Source organism: Rattus norvegicus, chromosome 3 (assembly GCF_021556685.1).
Source record: "Rattus norvegicus strain SHRSP/BbbUtx chromosome 3, alternate assembly SHRSP_T2T, whole genome shotgun sequence".
In the NCBI taxonomy this organism is placed as follows: domain Eukaryota; kingdom Metazoa; phylum Chordata; class Mammalia; order Rodentia; family Muridae; genus Rattus; species Rattus norvegicus.
In genome coordinates, this window is record NC_141536.1 from 75,466,417 (window position 1) to 75,485,588 (window position 19,172).

Sequence of the window (19,172 nt, forward strand, 5' to 3'; positions counted from 1 at the left end):
CTATTTCTCATCTGTTTTCATAGTCCTGAACCATAGATTCTTCATGGCTTTCTTCACTTCCGCACTTCTCAGGGAGTAGATGAGAGGATTGAGGAGGGGGGTTATCACCGTGTAGAACACAGCTATCATCTTGTCTACAGGCAGGGTATCAGAACGCCTCGAATAGATGAAGACACATGGACCAAAAAACAATATAACCACAGTGACATGGGACCCACAGGTGGACAGAGCTTTGCGCCGTCCCTCAGCACTCAGAGTTCTCAGGTGGAACAAGATGACCACGTAGGATGCTAAGAGGACCACAAAAATGATCACAGACAGTGTTCCCACATTGGCAACAATCAGCAGACCAATGAGGAAGGTGTCTGAGCAGGCAAGTTTAAGAAGAGGAAGCACATCACAAAAATAATGGTCAATGGTATTGGGTCCACAGAAGGGCAAAGGAAAGATGAGAACTATTTGGGCAAAAGAATGCACAAATCCTCCCGTCCATGCTGTTCCCACAAGGACTATACACACCTTTCGGTTCATGATGCTGGTGTAGTGCAGGGGCTTGCAGATGGCCACATAGCGGTCATAGGCCATCACTGTGAGCAGGAAAATCTCAATGCCACCAAAGTAGTGGAGGAAGAAAAGCTGTGTCATGCAGCCCCACACAGATATGGATTTCTTTTCAGCTAGGAGATCCAAGATGAGTTTGGGGGCTGTCGTGGAGGAATAACAGATCTCCACAAAGGAGAGGGAGCTGAGGAAGAAGTACATTGGGGATCCAAGATTTCTGCTGACTGCCACAGTGACCACCATAAGAAGATTCCCAAGCACAATGGCCATGTACAAGAGCAGAAATAGCACAAAGCAAACTCTCTGCACCTCTTTATTGGGAGAGAGTCCCAGGAAAATGAACTCAGTCACATTGAGTAGGTCAGCCATGAGGGAGCAAGTTGGTACGATCTGAAATGATACAAAAGACTTCACGAAATAGATATTTTAAATAAAATCTTTTCCAGAAAACATTGACCTAAGTATTAAAAGATAAAAAGGAGTTAATAATTAAAATAAAAGTGTACCAAAGAGAGAGAGAAAATGTGAGTGCATTCTGTATGGCTGCAATTATGGAGAAAGCGACTAAATGTAAAGCTGAAGACAGAATATCCCCGATATATGAAGGCTAGTTAGGACTTTGGACTTTACCTACAATCAAGGAGGAATCATTAAGGATATCTCACCCTATGAGCAAATGATCTTGTTGCACAGAGTGAAGTCAAAGTGGGGTGACCATTCATAAACTCAAATAAATCCACTCATTGTTCAATAAGGGGCAGACAGGAGAGTGTTGACATATCCAAGTTAGATAATTTTGTCATACTTTTGACATCCTGTGTTTTCCACTAAAGGTTTCCTTCTTTGCCATTCTCCTGGTTCATTTTCCTATCTTGGTTTGCAGGGTGGTGGTCTTCACCCCTCACATATTTATTAGGGCCTTCAGAAGATATGGCCATGATACACCTCCCTTGACATTCAACACCTCTTAAGACACCCACCAGCCTATACAGTCATAGTCTGTGACCTTCTTCCTGTTTCTCCTCCAAATCCTTAATGTCTATAGTCATCTAATTGAAGAAGCCATCATAATCCAGCTCATGCTCAATTATCTTCTTTTCTGGCATGCTCATTTCCTCCAAATATGTGTCCTCAGTGTCAGTAGTCTGTCATTCTTTTAAAGTGCTCGCTCATGCTCAGGGTTGCCCTTACCTAGAGACATCTATCTCCTCAGGAAATCATCCGGACTGCCACTGCCACTAACTGATTTGGAAAGTATCCTGGTATGCACTAGACAGGTGCAAAGTAGTTGAGGACGGTATGCATCCTCAGAGCCTCTCCTACAAGACTCCAGAGTAGGAGCCAGATGGCGTCCATTCATATTACAAAGCTCATCTTCCTTCAAGTCTCAGACTGGTGAGGTGATTGACTTTCCTACAGGTCAAAAGGGACACAGTAGAGCAAACATAGAAACAAAAAGAAGGTGAACACCAAAAATCCATTTATGAAGGAAGGTACTGCTCACAAGCCAGACTCCTGTCCTCATACATTCAGATTTCCTACAATGGCAATTCTGTGATTTCTAGAAAGTACTTTAAATTCTTAGAGGATAATATTCCAAATGATATAATACAGAGACACATACTACAGGAATTGAGACCATAAATCTCTACCCAGTCTCCTGGTACAAGTTCTCTTCAAATGTCTCTTTGTGTTTCTATCAGAGATAGAAACTCCACATCCTCCCACATCCATAGGTCCTCACAGTCAGTGGCCACATTTACCTCATGACATTTTGGAATCAGAGCACTTACCACACTGAATAGCAATTATCTATGCAGTCATCTCTCTAGCTATAGTATGATCTTCCTAAAGGGAGAGGCTGTTCCTTTCTTACCACTTCACAGCTAGTATGTGAAGTGTTTATGAATTTCATGGCACCCCTCCCTTTTCTGTCCTAATATATTCAGCCATCACATACGAAAGATGCCCCTGAACACAAAGCTAAAGCCACAGCAAAGTCCATGTAATTTTGCTGCTCTGAATATACAGATGCAAAAGCAGTTTCTGGACTCATGCTGTTTCTCTGTGAGCCAATGGAGAAGCACTAAGCCAACTATGACCTAGCCCTGCCTCCCTGGAGTACCAGGATAGAACTGCTTCCCTTGCAGTTTTAAACTTAAGACCTCAAATCTACCTGATTTTTCAAGTAAAAGAAGAGCAGACGTGCCACGGATGTGCCATAGAAATCTGAGCACTCAGACAGCTCAGTCTTAAGTTCACACTGCATCATAGATGACATCTAGGGAGAGGACATGATCAGATGAGAGGAAGGAGATCCCCAGAGATGTGCACTATCTCCCCTTCATAATAATGCCTAATAATGCCTCATGGGAAGCAGGACTTCAAAAGCTTCTATAGGAAACAATATTAAAAGACAGAGATAAACACAAAACAGTTGAAGTCACCCATTGTTCAGAGAACACTGACCCACATGAGTCACATGTTAAGAGATGACCTATTCATTATAAATTTAATCTGCTGACTTAACGTAAAATGGCACTACTGACATGCACTGCCCAAGAATTAGGAAACATTCATGTCAAAAATTTTCAAAGGACATCTCATTGTGGTGAAAATAATAATTATATATATATATATATATATATATATATATAAATTGAATAAACAAAATAGTATAAAATGGGGGCTATCAGCCAGGTATGGTTTTTCCTCAAAGCAGGTTCTAGTTCTTCTGTCTAAAGGCACTTTCCCATGTTCTACCTGATTGAGAAGAAAAATTCCAATGACATTACGAAAGTAGATGATTGCCAACCAATGACTGGCCCAACCTGAGACCTATCCCACGGCAACACCGATCCTGACATTATTGATGATACTCTGTTATGTTTGCACACCAGTATCTAACAAGATTTACCTAGCAGCTGACTCAGACAAATGCAGAGACCCACAGCCAAACAGTGGATGCAGTTTGGGGACTCCTATGGAAGAATAATGGGAATGATTACAGCTTGAAAGGGAATAGGAACTCAACAGGAAGATCAACAAAGTGAACTAACTTGGACCTTGGTGCTCTCAGAGACTAAACCACCAACCAAAGTACATACATGGGCTGGACATAGTCCTCCTTATACATATGTACCAGATGTGCAGCTTGGTCTTCATGTGGGACCAAACAACTGGAGCAGGGGCAATTTCAAAGCTTCTGTCTTTATATAGGATATGTTCTTCTAGCTGGGCTGCCTTGTCTGGCCTCAGCAGGAGAGGAAGTGCCTAACCCACACAGAGACTTGATATGCTAGAGTGGAGGGATACCCAGCAGGGCCCCACCAGCTTAGAAGAAAAGGGGATGGGAGATGGGGGAAAGATTATGGGAGGGGTGACTGGGGGCAGGGACTGGGATATAAAGTGAAAAAATAAAAATAAATTAATTTTAAAAACTAAGGCCGGGGTTGGGGATTTAGCTCAGTAGTAAGCTAAAGCAAGCGTAAGACCCCGGGTTCAGTCTCCAGCTCTGGAAAAAAAAAATTGAGGCCAAGAATAGAAAGAAATATCTTACAAGGCATTAGACACACTAAAACCTCACAAAGATTAGACCAAACTGAAGAAGACATAGCTCTGCCATTGAGATATCCTGGTATAGAGAAAAATTAATTCTCTATGAGCTGATAACCATTAAAAATATCAGGTTGGTAGATTGCATGAGACTTTGTGCGATAGTGAAGTTCCTTGTGATCAAATGTCTTCAAGATAGTGTAAAAGCATTGTTTTCAAACAAAATATCCTCTAAGGAAATGTGACTGAGAAAAACTCAACCTTGAATAAAAAGTAAACAAACATGCATTAAATTCAAACTAATTATTAATAAGAAAACCATAAAACCTGCTAAGATTTAAGATAAAGGTGGAAAGTTCCCCTTTTCATATTCAACTCCTGAATCAAAACAAGGAATCACGAGAACAAATGAGTAGGATTAGAGTGGGAGAGATGGAGCTTGGTAAAAAGCACTGACTGCTCTTCCAGATCTAGTTCTGATTCCTGGCACACAGTGAGGCTAACAGCATCCATCTTTCTTTCTCTAGTTCCAGGGAATCTGATGCATCTGTTCTGGTCTTTTGGCTTGGTTTGGCTTGGTTTGACTTATTTGGCTTGGATTTGATGGCTTGGCTTGGTTTGGTTTAGTTTTTAGTTTGGGGATTCGGAGTTTTAGGCTTTTTTGACACAGGGTCTCTCTACATAGCCATGGCTGTCCTAGAACTTACTATGCCAACCATGCTGGCGTGAACTCACAGAGATTCACCTGCCTCTCTCTACAGAGTTCTGGGATTAAAGTTGTGCACAAACACTTTATAGGCGTAGCTTCTGGCAGTATTACTTGACACAATTTCACATAAAACTCTTTGACCATCTGGCTCTAACAATCTTTCAGAATCCTCTTTCTCAATGTAAAGTGAGCCTTAGGTGCAGAAGTGTTTAATAGATAATCACTGTGATTGGGTTCCAGAGCTGCAGTTTTGTTGGTGGTGGTTTTCTGTAGGCTCTCTGTCTGTTGCAAAGAGACATGTCCTTGATGGATGAAGGCTACACCTGACTGAGTATAAGGACACATGTTTCTAGATTGTTGCATATGGACTCTCCTTCATTTACCATTATTCCATTATTACTGAGTAGTTAACTAGGCTTGCATTTCAGAAATGGTCCATATCTTGTCACTGATGCGGTTCATAGGCATCATAGCTGAGTAGATCTGTTGATTGCTTCCCTCCTTTAGGAGCTAGCATGGTGCCTTCTGGTACCATAAAAGCTAGTCCTCAGGAAAGTGGCATTCAGATAAGTTCCAGCACATGGCTTTCTGAGTCCTGTGTCTGAAGGGCATGGAATCATTAGCAATAGGAATTTACCTTCTACTGGTGGGGAAAAAGCAAGGGCAAGAGCAATGTCCTGTTTGTTTGGGGGCATCTCTTGGATCAGTTGTAAAGCCCTGGCCAACAACTCGAAAGAGGGATCTCATGTCTGGAATTGGTGGGGAGGAGGTTGTTAGGTACTCTTTGAAGTCTTAGAAAGAGCATCTTCAGACAAGATAAGAGCTTTACTTTAGCTCTTTCCATTTTGTTTTTTCTTAATCTATTTAATTATTATTCCTTAGTTCCCTGTTTGTTTTCAAACAAAAGACAGAAAGGAACAGAAAATGGGGATAAATGGGGAGATAGAAAGAGGGGAACCAGAAATCACAAAATATTATTTGAAAAAAACTATTTTCAATTTTAAAGAAAGAAAAATGTCATTAAAAGTATGTAGGTTTACTTATACACAGCATTATGTGTATTAAAGATTTATTATTTTAGCATCTTTGTGCAATGTTGTGTTGGGTCTTCCGTTTTGTTTCATTTATTTAAATGCCTACTTTTCTGTCAATAGGATATTGTTTTCATCAGTATAAATTTGTATTATATCTTAAGGTCTGAAATGGTAAGCTTTCTAGCATTATTCTTTTTGCTCAGGATTGTTTTTGCTATCCAGAGTTGTTGTTGTAAAACTATAAAAATAAAAAAAGTATTGGTGTTTTTTACCCCGCTAGGTCCAGCACCACAGTTCCCCATGATATCTTCTAGATATCTTGGCAGAAACACATCCCAACTCCTCTGCGGCCCAGTGTCTCCTGCCGCTGCACACTTTTCTACACTCAAACTGTCACATAAAAGAACACACAGCACAATAATCTTAGATCCAATTGATAAGATATAATTGCCCACTTAAACATACAAAGCCCGGTACCATCCATTAGGAACATTGATAACAACCTGTAAATACACAGAGCAAGATCTTCACATCACCCTCCATTGCCCTACCACTGCTTCTCCCCCTCAGTCTCCCTCCTGCCTCTTCCTTTCTCTTCTAGTCTCCTGTCCTTCAAACTTCTCTCCCGCCCATCCTTCCTTCTCCTCCAATGACAGGCCTCCTTCTATCCTGTACCTGCCCCTCACCTGTACTTTACAAATTCATTGGGGAGAAGGTTCTGGTGAAGTCACCTGATTCCAGAGTAGGAGACTAGGCAGCTGTCCTTGGGGCAGTGGAATTAGCATCAAAATACAGATAACTCCAGGGCAAACCACAACACAGAGTCTTTGTGGTTCCACATGAATTTTAGTACAGTTTTTTTTTCTATTTTGTAAAGAATGATGTGGGACTTTGATTTTGATTGGGATTGTATTTAATTCTATAAATAACTTTTAATAAGATGGTTATTTTCATAAAGTTAATTTCACTAGTTCATGAGCATGGGAACATCTTTTGATTTTTTTTTTTTTTTACTGTCTTTCCTTATCTATTTCTTCACAGGATTAAAGTTTTCTTTATAGAGGTCTTTTACTTCCTTAGTTAGATGTATTCCTATCTATCTCATTTTCTTTGAGGTTGTTGTAAATGGAGGTATGTTGTGATCTCCTTCTCTGTACTTTTTCTGTTGGTATACAGAAAATCTATTGACGCATAAGTTGATGGGTTTTTTTTTTTTAATCCTTGCCACACTGATGAATTTGTTCATCATTTCTAGAAAATTTTGGGGGTCTCTAATGTATAACCACATAGCATCTGCAAATAGGGAAAGATTTATTTATTTATTTATTTATTTATTTATTTATTTATTACTATTTCTATCCCTTTAATTTCCTTCTTTTGCCTTATTACTTCAGCTAGTATTTCAAGTGCATTATTGAGAAAGTATGGAGAAAGTATGGAGAATTGTAAACATTATTGATTTCACTGGGAATTCTTCAAGTTTTTTCTCCATTTAGAATGATGCTGACTGTGGGTTTCTCACATAGCTTTTTAATGCCTTGATGTATGTACGCTCTAGCCCTAAATTCTCTAGCACTTTTATCATGAAGCCATATTGGTGGGTTTTGCAAATCCAATATGTTGTTACAATTTTTCTGCATCCATTTAGGAAATCATGTGATTTCTGAAGTCCATTTATATGGTTTTTTTATATTTCTTGACTTGTGTATGTTTATTGGATTTATTATTTACATTTCAAATGTTATCCCCTTTCCCAGTTTCCATCCATACACCCGCTATCCCATACCCCTTCCCCCTTCTTCTATGAGGGTATTCCCCCATCCAACCATCTACCCCTTCCTGCCTCCCTGCCCTTACATTCCCCTATGAAACAATAGCTTCTTAATCTTGTTTATTTTCTCAAAGAACTGTGTTTTAGATTTATTGGGTTCTTTATAATATTTTCTTTATGTCTATTTCATTTGTTCCTATCTGGTGTTTTTGATTTCTTGCTGCCAACAGGGCTTAAATTTGGTGTAAATTGTGAGTTTCAACATTAAATTACATATTTGTACTTTTTCTGATTTTTAATGTAGTCACTTAGTGAATAAAATTTCCTCATAGAACTGCTTTAAATCTGTCCCAGCCTTTTTTGTATGTGTTTTAGTTTTACTTACTGCCAGGAAGATTTTATGTCATTTGGGGGGGGGGGGTTCAGGTAATCATCTTTTGTTTGTTTGTTTGTTTTTCATCTTTATTAACTTGGTTATTTCTTATTTACATTTTGATTGTTATTCCCTTTCCCGGTTTCCAGGACAGCATCCCCCTAACCCCTACCACTCCCCTTCTATATAGGTGTTCTCCTCCCCCCATTACCGCCCTTCCCCCAACAATCACGTTCACTGGGGGTTCGGTCTTGGCAGGACCAAGGGCTTCTTGGGAGGGTTGGGATTTAAGGAATATAAATTTATTACATGACATATTATTTGAGATCTTGACAGATAGTGATCATGTGTATACTGTTATTATCAAAGAGAAGAAGCACATGTCTATTCACTCTTGTTGTGTTTATGGTTTTTGTTTTCATCTTTATTAAATTGGGTATTTCTTATTTACATTTCAACGTTATTCCCTTTTCGGGTTTCCTTCCATCAACCCCCTAACCTCTCCCCATTCCCTTCTATAAGAGTATTCCCCTCCCCATCCACACCCCCTTACCCCTCCCAACAATCCCCTACAGTGCAGGTCCAACCTTGGCAGGACCAAGGGCTTCCCCTTCCACTGATGGTTATTCACTGCTACATATACAGTTGGAGCTGAGGGTCAGTCCATGTACAGTCTTTGGGTAGTGGTTTAGTCCCTGGAAGCTCTGATTGGTTGGCAATGTTGTTCTTATGTGGTTACAAACCCCTTCAGCTCTTTCAGTCCCTTCTCTAATTCCTCCAACAGGGATCCCGTTCTCAGTTCAGTGATTTGCTGCTAGCATTCGTCTCTGTATTTGACATGTTCTGCCTGTGTCTCTCAGGAGAGATCTATATCTGGTTCCTGTCAGCATTCACTTCTTAGCTTCATTCATCTTATCTAGTTTTGGTGGCAGTATATATATGCATATGGGCCACATGTGGGGCAGGCTCTGAATGGCCATTCCTTCAGTCTCTGATCTAAACTTTGCCTCCCTATCCCCTTCTATGGATACTTTTGTTCCCGTTTTAAAGAAGGAGTGACGCATCCACATTTTGGTCATCCTTCTTGAGTCTCATGTGGTCAATGCATTGCATCTTGGGTGATTGGAGCATTTGGGCTAATACGCACTTATCAATGAGTGCATACCATGTGTATTTTTCTGTGATTGGGTTACCTCACTCAGAATGATAATTTCTAGTTCCATCCATTTGCCTATGAATTTCATGAAGTCATGGTTTGTTTGTTTGTTCTTGTTTTTGTTTTTCGGAGCTGAGAACCGAACCCAGGGCCTTACGCTTACTAGGCAAGTGCTCTACCACTGAGCTAAATCCCCAACCCCGAAATCATTGTTTTTTGATAGCTGAGTAGTACTCCATCATGAAGATGTACCACATTTTCTGTATCCATTCCTCTGCTGAAGGGCATCTGGGTTCTTCCCAGCTTCTGGCTATTATAAATACGGCTGCTATGAACATAGTGGAGCATGTGTCTTTGTTGTGTGTTGGGTATATGCCAGGAAGAGTATAGCTGGGTCCTCAGCTAGTGCATTGTCCAATTTTCTGAAGAACCTCCAGACTGATTTCCAATGGAAAAAAAATAGCATTTTCAATAAATGGTGCTGGTTCGACTGGAGGTCAGCATGTAGAAGAATGAAAATTGATCCAGTCTTATCACCCTATACAAAGCTTAAGTCCAAGTGGATCAAGAACCTCAACATCAAACCAGACACACTTAAACTAATAGAAGAAAAAGTGGGGAAGGGTCTCGAACACTGACTTGCAATCCCACCAACTCTAAAAGAGTGTTCCTCTTTCTCCAAATCCTCACCAGCATCTGCCATCACTGGAGTTTTTAGTCTTAGCCACTCTGACTGGTGTGAGGTGGAATCTCAGGGTTGTTTTGATTTGCATTTCTCTGATGACTAAGGATGTTGAAATTTTCTTTGGGTGCTTCTCAGCCATTCCATATTCCTCAGCTGAATTCTTTGTTTTGCTCTGTACCCCATTTTTAACAGGGTTATTTGTCTCTCTGGAGTCTAACTTCATGAGTTCTTTGTATATTTTGGATATTAGCCTTCTCTCAGTTGTAGGATTCGTAAAGATCTTTTCCCAATCTGTTGGTTTTTTTTGTCCTAATGACAATGTCCTTTGTCTTACAGAAGCTTTGCAGTTTTATGGGGTCCCATTTGTCAATTCTTGATCTTAGAGCATAAGCCATTGGTGTTATGTTCAGGAAATTTCCCCCAGTGCCCATGTATTCAAGATTCTTCCCCACTTTTCTTCTGTAAGTTTGAGTGTATCTGGTTTGATGTGGAGGTCCTTGATCCACTTGGACTTAAGCTTTATACAGGGTGATAAGCATGGATCGATCTGCATTCTTCTACATATTAACCTCCAGTTGACCCAGCACCATTTGTTGAAAATGCTATCTTTTTTCCATTGGATGGTTTCGGCTCCTTTGTTAAAAATCAAGTGACCATAGGTGTGTGGGTTCATTTCTGGGTCTTCAATTCTTTTCTACTGGTCTATCTGTCTGTCTCTGTATCAATACCATACAGTTTTTTTCACTATTGCTCTGTAATACTGCTAAGATTTTATTTCTTTCTTGATATTTTTCTTTACCCCATTTGCTATTCGGTAATAAGTTGTTTAACTTCCATGATTTTGTGTATTTTACTACAGGGTGTTTTTGCTGTCAACTTATTGTGGTCAGATAGGATACAACCAATGGTTTAAATCTTCTTGTCCCAGATATGATCTATTTTGGGGGGGGTGCTTGGTTCGAATATTCTGCAGATATCAACTAAGTGCATTTGGTATATGATGTCAATGAATTCCAATGTTTATCTTATTATCCAGATGACCTGTCCATTAGGAAAAGTGAGATATTGAAATCACCTTCTATTGATGGATTGATGTTAACCTGTATCTATAAAGAGACTAGTGTAATTTTAATAAAACTGGAAACCCCAGAATTTGGGTACATATACATTTTATGAAACTAATGTTTTCTTGGTTAACTAATTCCTTGATTGGGATAAAGTATCTTTATTCTCTCCAGATAAGTTTTGGTTTTAAGTCTATTTTGTCAAATTTTGGGGATAGTAAAACATCCTTGTTCTCTGGTCCCATTTAAGCCAAGTAGTTTTGTCTATCCTTTTACTCTAAGGTGGTGTCTGTTCTTAAAACAAAGGAGCATTTCTTGTAAGCAACAGAAAATGTATTTAATTTCATGATACATTTTGTCAGTCTATGTCTATTAGAAAATTGAAGCCAATGATATTTGTGATGATCTAAATGGGAATGGCCACCATTGTCTCATATTTTTGAATATTTAGTCACCAGGGATTAGAACTGTTTGAGAAAGATTAGACAGCATGGCCTTAAATGGATGGAACTAGAAAATATTACCCTGAGTGAGGTAACCCAATCACAAAAGCACACATGGTACGCACTCACTGATAAGTGGATCATAGCTCAAAAGCTCTGGATACTCAAGATAAAAATCACAATTTAACATGCATTCTTGTGTAATAAAACAACCCCTTGGAAGATATCTAATCTTCTGGAGCCCTCCCTTTGAGCTGTCAAACAGTAACAAATAAATATTTGTGTTTGAGCTATTTCAAACTAGTATTCTTGTTGTAGCATCTCATGGGACCTAAGAATATGCACTGTACATACACTCTAAACTGCACAAAGTAGTCATGGTCTACATGTGTTGGCAAGGGTAGACAGCAACAGAATCTTTCAACCATCATTAGTTCGAATGAATATTTATTCAGGCACTTTTTAAGGAAATAAGCATACCCTTCAACAGCAGTTTTACACTGAACTGCATATGCCAGAGAAACCTCTTCATACAAGGATTACATGAGCATCTATATATGAAAAAATATAGAAACAACCAATACACATAAGAAAATTATAAAATAATTTTAATATATTCACAAAAAAGTTATTTATATTAGTAAATTGTAAAGAATATGTATGGCTCTTCAAAATAGTTAAGTGAAAATTCCAAATCAAGACTGTGTGAAGGGAAACAAGTTAGTAAAATCAGGGCCAAGGAAAACCAATGTGTTAGTTACATATATTTAAGCTATTTTGTTTTATTTATTTTGTTGGATTATTTAGTCTCTCTCTCTCTCTCTCTCTCTCTCTCTCTCTCTCTCTCTCTCTCTCTCTCGCTTGCTCGCTCTGTGTGTGTGTCTCTGTGTGTGTCTGTGTGTGTGTGTCTGTGTCTGTGTCTGTGTCTGTGTCTGAGTCTGTGTCTGTGTCTGTGTCTGTGTCTGTGTCTGTGTCTGTGTCTGTGTCTGTGTCTGTGTCTGTGTCTGTGTCTGTGTGTAGAAGTCAAGAAGCTAGTATGGGACCATGTACAGAAAGTAGAAGAAAGGAGTTAAAACCATATAGTATGGTGGGGAAAAGGATATCAATGGAACAAAAATGGTTAAATGGGATAGGAGGTGGCAGGGCTGAGGAGAGGAGAGTATGGGGAGGGAAAATTTAACACTAAAAACATTTGAAAATGCCATATAGAAAACTACTACTGTAGAAGCATCTTAAAATACATACACAAAACATACATTACATAATACATACATATATGCCTATATATATTTTAATGTATATTTTATGTATTTACATTTCAAATGTTTTTCCCTTTCCAATCTGCTCTCCCCTTCCCCTGCTTCTATGAGGATGCTCCCACTCCCACTCACCAACTTCCTCCTAACACCCTGGCATTCCTTCCCTACACTGAGAAAATGAGCCCTCACAGGACCAAGGGCTTCTCCTCCTAGTGATGCAAGACAATACCATCCTCTGCTACATATGTGGCTGGAGCCATAGATCCCTCCACTTATACTCATTGGTTGGTGGATTAGTCCCTAGGATCTCAGGGAGGGCCTGGTTAGTTGATATTGTTGTTCTTCCTATGAGGTTGCAAATCCCTTTGGCTCCTTCTCTAATTCCTCCATTACAGTCTGATGCTTAGCTGCAAGTGTCCTCATTTGCATCAGTAAGGCTCTGGCAGAGCGTCTCTGGAGACATCTATGTCAGGCTCCTGTCAGCAAGCAATTCTTGTCATCAGCAATAGTGACTGAGCTTGGTGGCTGCATATGGGATGGATCCCCAGGTGGGGCAGTCTCCGGAAAGCCTTTCCTTCAGTCTCTACTCCACTCTTTTTCCCTGTATTTCGTCCTGTGAGTATTTTGTTCCCTCTTCTAAGAAGGACTGAAGCATCAACATTTTGTTTGTATTTTTCATTTCTTTTCTTTTTTTATTGGAAATTTTCTTTACTTATGTTTCAAATGTTATCCCCTTTCAAGGTTTCCCCTCCAGGTCCTCCCTATCCCATCCCCTTATCCGCTGCTTCCATGAGGGCGCTCTCCCACCCAGCAACCCACTCACTCCAAACTCACCACCCCAGCATTCCCCTACACTGGGGCATCAAGCCTTCATAGAACCATGGTCCTCTCCTCCCAACAAGGACATCTCCTGCTACATATGCAGCTGAAGCCACCGGTCAGTCCCTGGTTTCTCTTTAGCCGGTGATTTAATCTTGGGAGCTCTGGGGTGTCTGGTTGTTTGATATAGTTGTTATTCCTATGGGGTTGCAAATCCCCTCAGATATCTCAGTCCTTTCTATACCTCCTCCACTGGGGACTCCTTTCTCATTCCAATGGTTGCCTGCAGAGCATCCAACTCTACATTTGTCAGGCTCTGGCAGAGCTGCTCAGGAGACAGCTATATCAGGTTTCTGTCACCATGAACCTCTTGGCATCCACAATAGTGACTGGGTTTGGTGACTGTATGTGGGATGGATTCCCATGTGTGGCAGTCTCTGAATGGCCTTTCCTTCCTTCAGCCTCTGCCCTGTATTTTGTTTCTATATTTCCTCCTGTGAATGTTTTGTTCGCCCTTATAATAAGTACTGAAGCATCCACACTTTTGACTTTCTTCTTCATGAGCTTCATGTGGTCTGTAAATTGTATCTTGGTTATTCCAAGCTTTTGGGCTAATATCCACTTATCAGTGATTACATATCATGTGGGTCTTTTGTGATTGGGTTACCTTACTCAGGATGATATTTGCTAGTTCCACCCATTTACCTAAGAATTTATGAATTTATTGTTTTTAATAGGTAAGTAGCACTCAGTTATGTAAATGTACCACATTTTCTGTATCCATTCTTCTGTTGAAGAACATCTGGGTTCTTTCCAGCTTCAGGCTGTTACAAATAAGGCTTCTATGAACATTGTGGAGCATGTGTCCTTGTTATATGTTGGAGCATCTTTTGAGTATATGCCCAGGAGTGGTATAGCTGGGTACTTAGGTAGTACTATGTTCAATGTTCTAAGGAACTGCCCGACTGATTTCCAGAGTGGTTGTACCAGCTTGAAAATCCCACCAACAATGGAGGAGTGAGTGTTCCCCTTTCTCCACGTCCTCAGCAGCATCTGTTGTCAACTGAGTTTTTGATTTTAGCAGTTCTGACTGGTGTGAAGTGGAATCTTAGGGTTGTTTTGATTTGGATTTCTCTGATGACTAAGGATGTTAAACATTTCCTTAGGTGCTTCTCAGCCATTCAGTACTCCTCAATTGGGAATTCTTAGTTTAGCTTTCTATACCATTTCTACTAGGATTATTTGATTCTCTGTAGTCTAATTACTTGAGTTCTTTGTGTATATTAAATATTAACCCTCTAGGGTAAAGATCTTTGTAGGATTGGTAAAGATCTTTTGAGAATCTGATGGTTACCATTTTGTCCTATTAACAGTGTCCTTTGCCTTACAGAAGCTTTGCAATTTTATGAGGTCCCATTTGCTGATTCTTGATCTAAGAGCATAAGCCATTGGTGTTCTGTTCAGGAAATTTCCCCCTCTGACATTGTGTTTCAGGCTATTTCCCACTTTCTCTTCTATTAATTTCAATGAATCTGGTTTTATGTGGAGTTCTTTGATTGACTTGAACTTGAGCTTTGAAAAAGGAGATAAAAATGGGTCAATTTGCATTCTTCTACATGCTGACCTCCAGCAGAATCAGCACCATTTGTTGAAAATGGTATCTTTTTTCCACAGGATGGCTTTAGCTCCTTTGACAAAGATCAAGTGACCATAGGTGTGTGGGTTATTTCTGGGTCTTCGATTCTATTCCATTGATCTACCTGCCTGTCTCTGAACCAATACCATGCAGTTTTTATCATTATTTCTCTGTAATACAGCTTGAGGTCAGGGATGGTGATTCCTCCAAAATTTATCTTATTGTTGAGAATAGTTTAGCTATATTGGATTTTTTGTTTTACTAAATGAATTTGCAATTGCTCCTTCTAACTCTATGAAGAAGTGACTTGGAATTTTGATGGGGATTGCATTGAATCTGTAGATTGCGTTAAGCAAGATGGCCATTTTTATTATATTAATCCTGCCAATACATGAACATGGGAAGTCTTTCCATCTTCTGAGATCTTCAATTTCTTTCTTCAGAGATTTGAAGTTCTTGAAATACAGATCTTTCACTTGCTTGGTTAGAGTCAAACCAAAGTATTTTATGTTATTTGGTACTATTATGAAGGGTGTCATTTCCCTAATTTTTTTCTCAGCCTGTTTATCCTTTGATTAGAGAAAGGCTACTGATTTGTTTGAGTTAGTTTTATACCAAGCCACTTTGCTGAAGTTGTTTATCAGGCTTAATAGTTCTACAGTAGAACTTTTGGGGTCACTTAGATATACTATCATATCATCTGCAAATAGTGATATGTTGACTTCTTCATTTCCAATTTGTATTCATTTGACCTCTTTTTGTTTTCTAATTGCTCTGGCTAAGACTTCAAGTTCAATATTGAATAGGTAGACAGAGAGTGGGCAACCTTGTTTAGTCCCTGATTTTAGTGGGATTGCTTTAACCTTCCCACCATTTAATCTGATGTTAGATAAAGATTTGCTGTATATTGATCTTACTACGCTAAGATATGGACCGTGAATTCATGACCTTTCCAAGACTTTTAACATGAAAGGGTGTTGAATTTTTTCAAATACTTTCTCAGCATCTAATCAGATGACCATATAGTTCTTTTTTTCTTTGAGTGTGTTCATATAATGGAATAATTTGAGGATTTTCTTATATTGAACCATCTTGCATCCCTGGGATGAAGCCTACTTGACCATAGTAAATTAACCTTTTGATGTGTTCTGGGATTCAGTTTGTGAGAATGAGAATTTTTATTGAGTATTTTGCATTGATATTCATGAAGGAAATTGGTCTGAAGTCATCTTCCTTTATAGGTCTTTGTGTGGTTTAGGTATAAGCATAATTGCGGCTTCAAAAATGAGCTGGGCAGTGTTACTTCTGTTTCCATTTTGTAGTATAGTTTGAAGAGTATTGATATTAGGTCTTCTTTGAATGTCCGACAGAATTCTGCAATAAACCCATCTGGTCCATGGCTTTTTTTTGGTAGTGAGACTTTTAATGACTGCTTCTATTTCTTTAGGGATTATGGGACTTTTAAAATGGTTTATCTGACTCGGAGTTAACTTTGGTACCTGGTATCTGTCTAGAAAATTGTCCATTTCATCCAGATTTTCCAGTTTTGTTGAGTATAGTCTTTTGTAATAGAATCTGATAATTTTTCTGAATTTCCTCAGTTTCTGTTATGTCTTCCATTTCATTTCCGATTTTTTAATTTGAATACTGTATCTGTGCTGACTGGTTAGTCTGGCTTAGAGTTTATCCATCTTGTTGATTTTCTCAAAAATCCAGTTCCTAGTTTGGTTGTTTCTTTGTATAGTTCTTTTTGTTTCTACTTGGTTGATTTCAGCATTGAGATTGATTATTTCCTGCCTTCTACTCCTCTTAGGTATATTTACCTCTTTTTGTTCTGGAGCTTTCAGGTATTCGGTCAAACTGTTAGTGTATGCTCTCTCCACTTCTTTTTGGAAGCACTCAGAGTTATGAGTTTTCCTCTTAGCACTGCTTTCATTGTATTCCATAATTTTGGTTATATTGTGCCTTCATTTTCATTGAATTCTAAAAAGTCATTAATTTCTTTATTTCTTCCTTGACTAAATTATTAAGTAGAGCATTGTTCAACTTCCATGTGTAAATCCATTTAGTTTATAACTTCTGTTAGTTTCTCTGTCTATGTTTAGTTTCCATGATCTGTTGCTGAGAATGAGGTGTTGAAGTCTCCCAATACTGCTGTGTGAGATGCAGTGTGTGCTTTGAACTTTAGTAAGGTTTCTTTTATGAATATAGGAGCCCTTGCATTTGGAACATAGATCTTCAGGATTGAGAGTTCATCTTAGTGAATTTTTCCTTTGATGAATATGAAGTGTCCTTCTTTATTATTTTTTGATAACTTTTGGTTGAAAGTCGATTTTATTTGATATAAGAATGGCTACTCCAGCTTGTTTCTTTAGACCATTTGCTTGGGAAGTGGTTTTCCAGCCTTTTACACTGAAGTAGTGTCTGTCTTTGTCTCTGAGGTATGTTTCCTGTATGCAGCAAAATGCTGGGTCCTCTTTCCATATCCAGTCTTTAGTCTATGTCTTTTTACTGGGGAATTGAGTCCATAGATGTTAAAAGATATTAAGGAATATTGATTATTGCTTCCTGTTATTTTTGTTGTTAGAGGTGGAATTATGTTTCTGCGGCTCTCTTCCTTTTAGTTTGTTGCAAGAAGATTACGTTCTTGCTTTTCCTTGGGTGTAGTTTCCCTCCTTGTGTTGGAGTTTTCTATCTATTATCCTTTGTGGGGCTGGATTTATGGAAAGATATTGTGTAAATTTGATTTTGTCGTGGAATATCTTGGTTTCTCCATCTCTGCTAATTGAGAGTTTTGCCTGATATTGTAGCCTGGGCTGGCGTTTGTGTTCTCTTAGGGTCTGTATACATATGCCCAAGATCTTCTAGCTTTTAGAGTCTCTGGTGAGAAGTCTGGTGTAATTCTTATATGTCTGCCTTTATATGCTACTTGACCTATTTTCCCTACTGCTTTTAATAATCTTTCTTTGTTTTGTGCATTTGGTGTTTTGGCTATTATGTGATAGGAGGAATTTCTTTTCTGGTACAATCCATTTGGAATTCTATAGGTGTATTTTATGTTTATGGGCATCTTTTTTTGTTAGGAAAGTTTTCTTCTTTAATTTTGTTTAATATATTTACTGGCCCTTTAAGTTGAGAGTCTTTGCTCTCTTCTATACCTATTATCTTTAGGTTTGATCTTCTCATTGTGTCCTGGATTTCCTGGATTTCCTGGATTTCCAGGATGTATAGGTTAGGAGCTTTTTGCATTTTACATTTTCTTTGGCAGTTGTGTCAATGTTTCCTATTTTATCTTCTATTCTCAAAATCTCTCTCCTATCTCTTGTATCCTGTTGGTGATGCTTGTGTCTATGACTCCTGTTCCATTTCCTAGGTTTTCTTCTTCCTGATCCATTTCTCCAGGGTTTTCTTCCTTTGTGATTTCTTTATTGTTTCTATTTCTACTTTTAGATCCTGGATGGTTTTGTTCACTTCCTTCACCTGTTTGGTTGTTTTATCAGTAGTTCTTTAAGGGATTTTTGTGTTTCCTCTCTAAGGGCTTCTACTTGTTTACCTGTGTTGCCCTGTATTTCTTTAAGGGAATTATTTATGTCCTTCTTAAAGTCCTCTACCATAACCATGAGATGTGATTTTTAAATCCAAATCTTGCTCTCTGGTGTATTGGGATATCCAGTATTTGCTTTGGTGGGAAAACTGGTATCTGATGATACCAAGTAGTATGGTCAGTGGCTTTGAAAGGAAAATTATACAGATTTAAGGTTTAAAAATATGAAGTTAAAAGAGTATGTTTCAACTCAGGACTAAACACTGTGAAAAGCAAGTCCAGACAGCCCCGCCCTGCCGCTAGAACTAACAGACCATAAAAGGAAAGGAATGCAGAACAGACCAGGAGTACCGGACCTGACTCACAGGCCACCTGGCAGGAAGAGATAAGCCCCCAGCCCCCGACATCCAGGACGCCCCAAACCTGCCAATGTGTGTAGCTATACCTTATTACCTCATCATGTGAAATAGCCAATCATATGTGAACATGTCTTTGTGCCTCGTTTGAATCCACCAATCCCCGTAACTATGCATCTGCTTCTGTACGCCCGCTTCTGCTTCCCC

General features: G+C 39.0%; 1 protein-coding gene across 1 annotated transcript; it reads right to left on the reverse strand.

Moving 5' to 3' along the window:
• Positions 1–930, reverse strand: Or4x11c (olfactory receptor family 4 subfamily X member 11C). Its single transcript, NM_001000617.1, is given in 1 exon segment — positions 1–930. A coding segment is annotated over 1 exon segment (930 nt).
• Between the last annotated feature and the right edge of the window lie 18,242 nt (positions 931–19,172).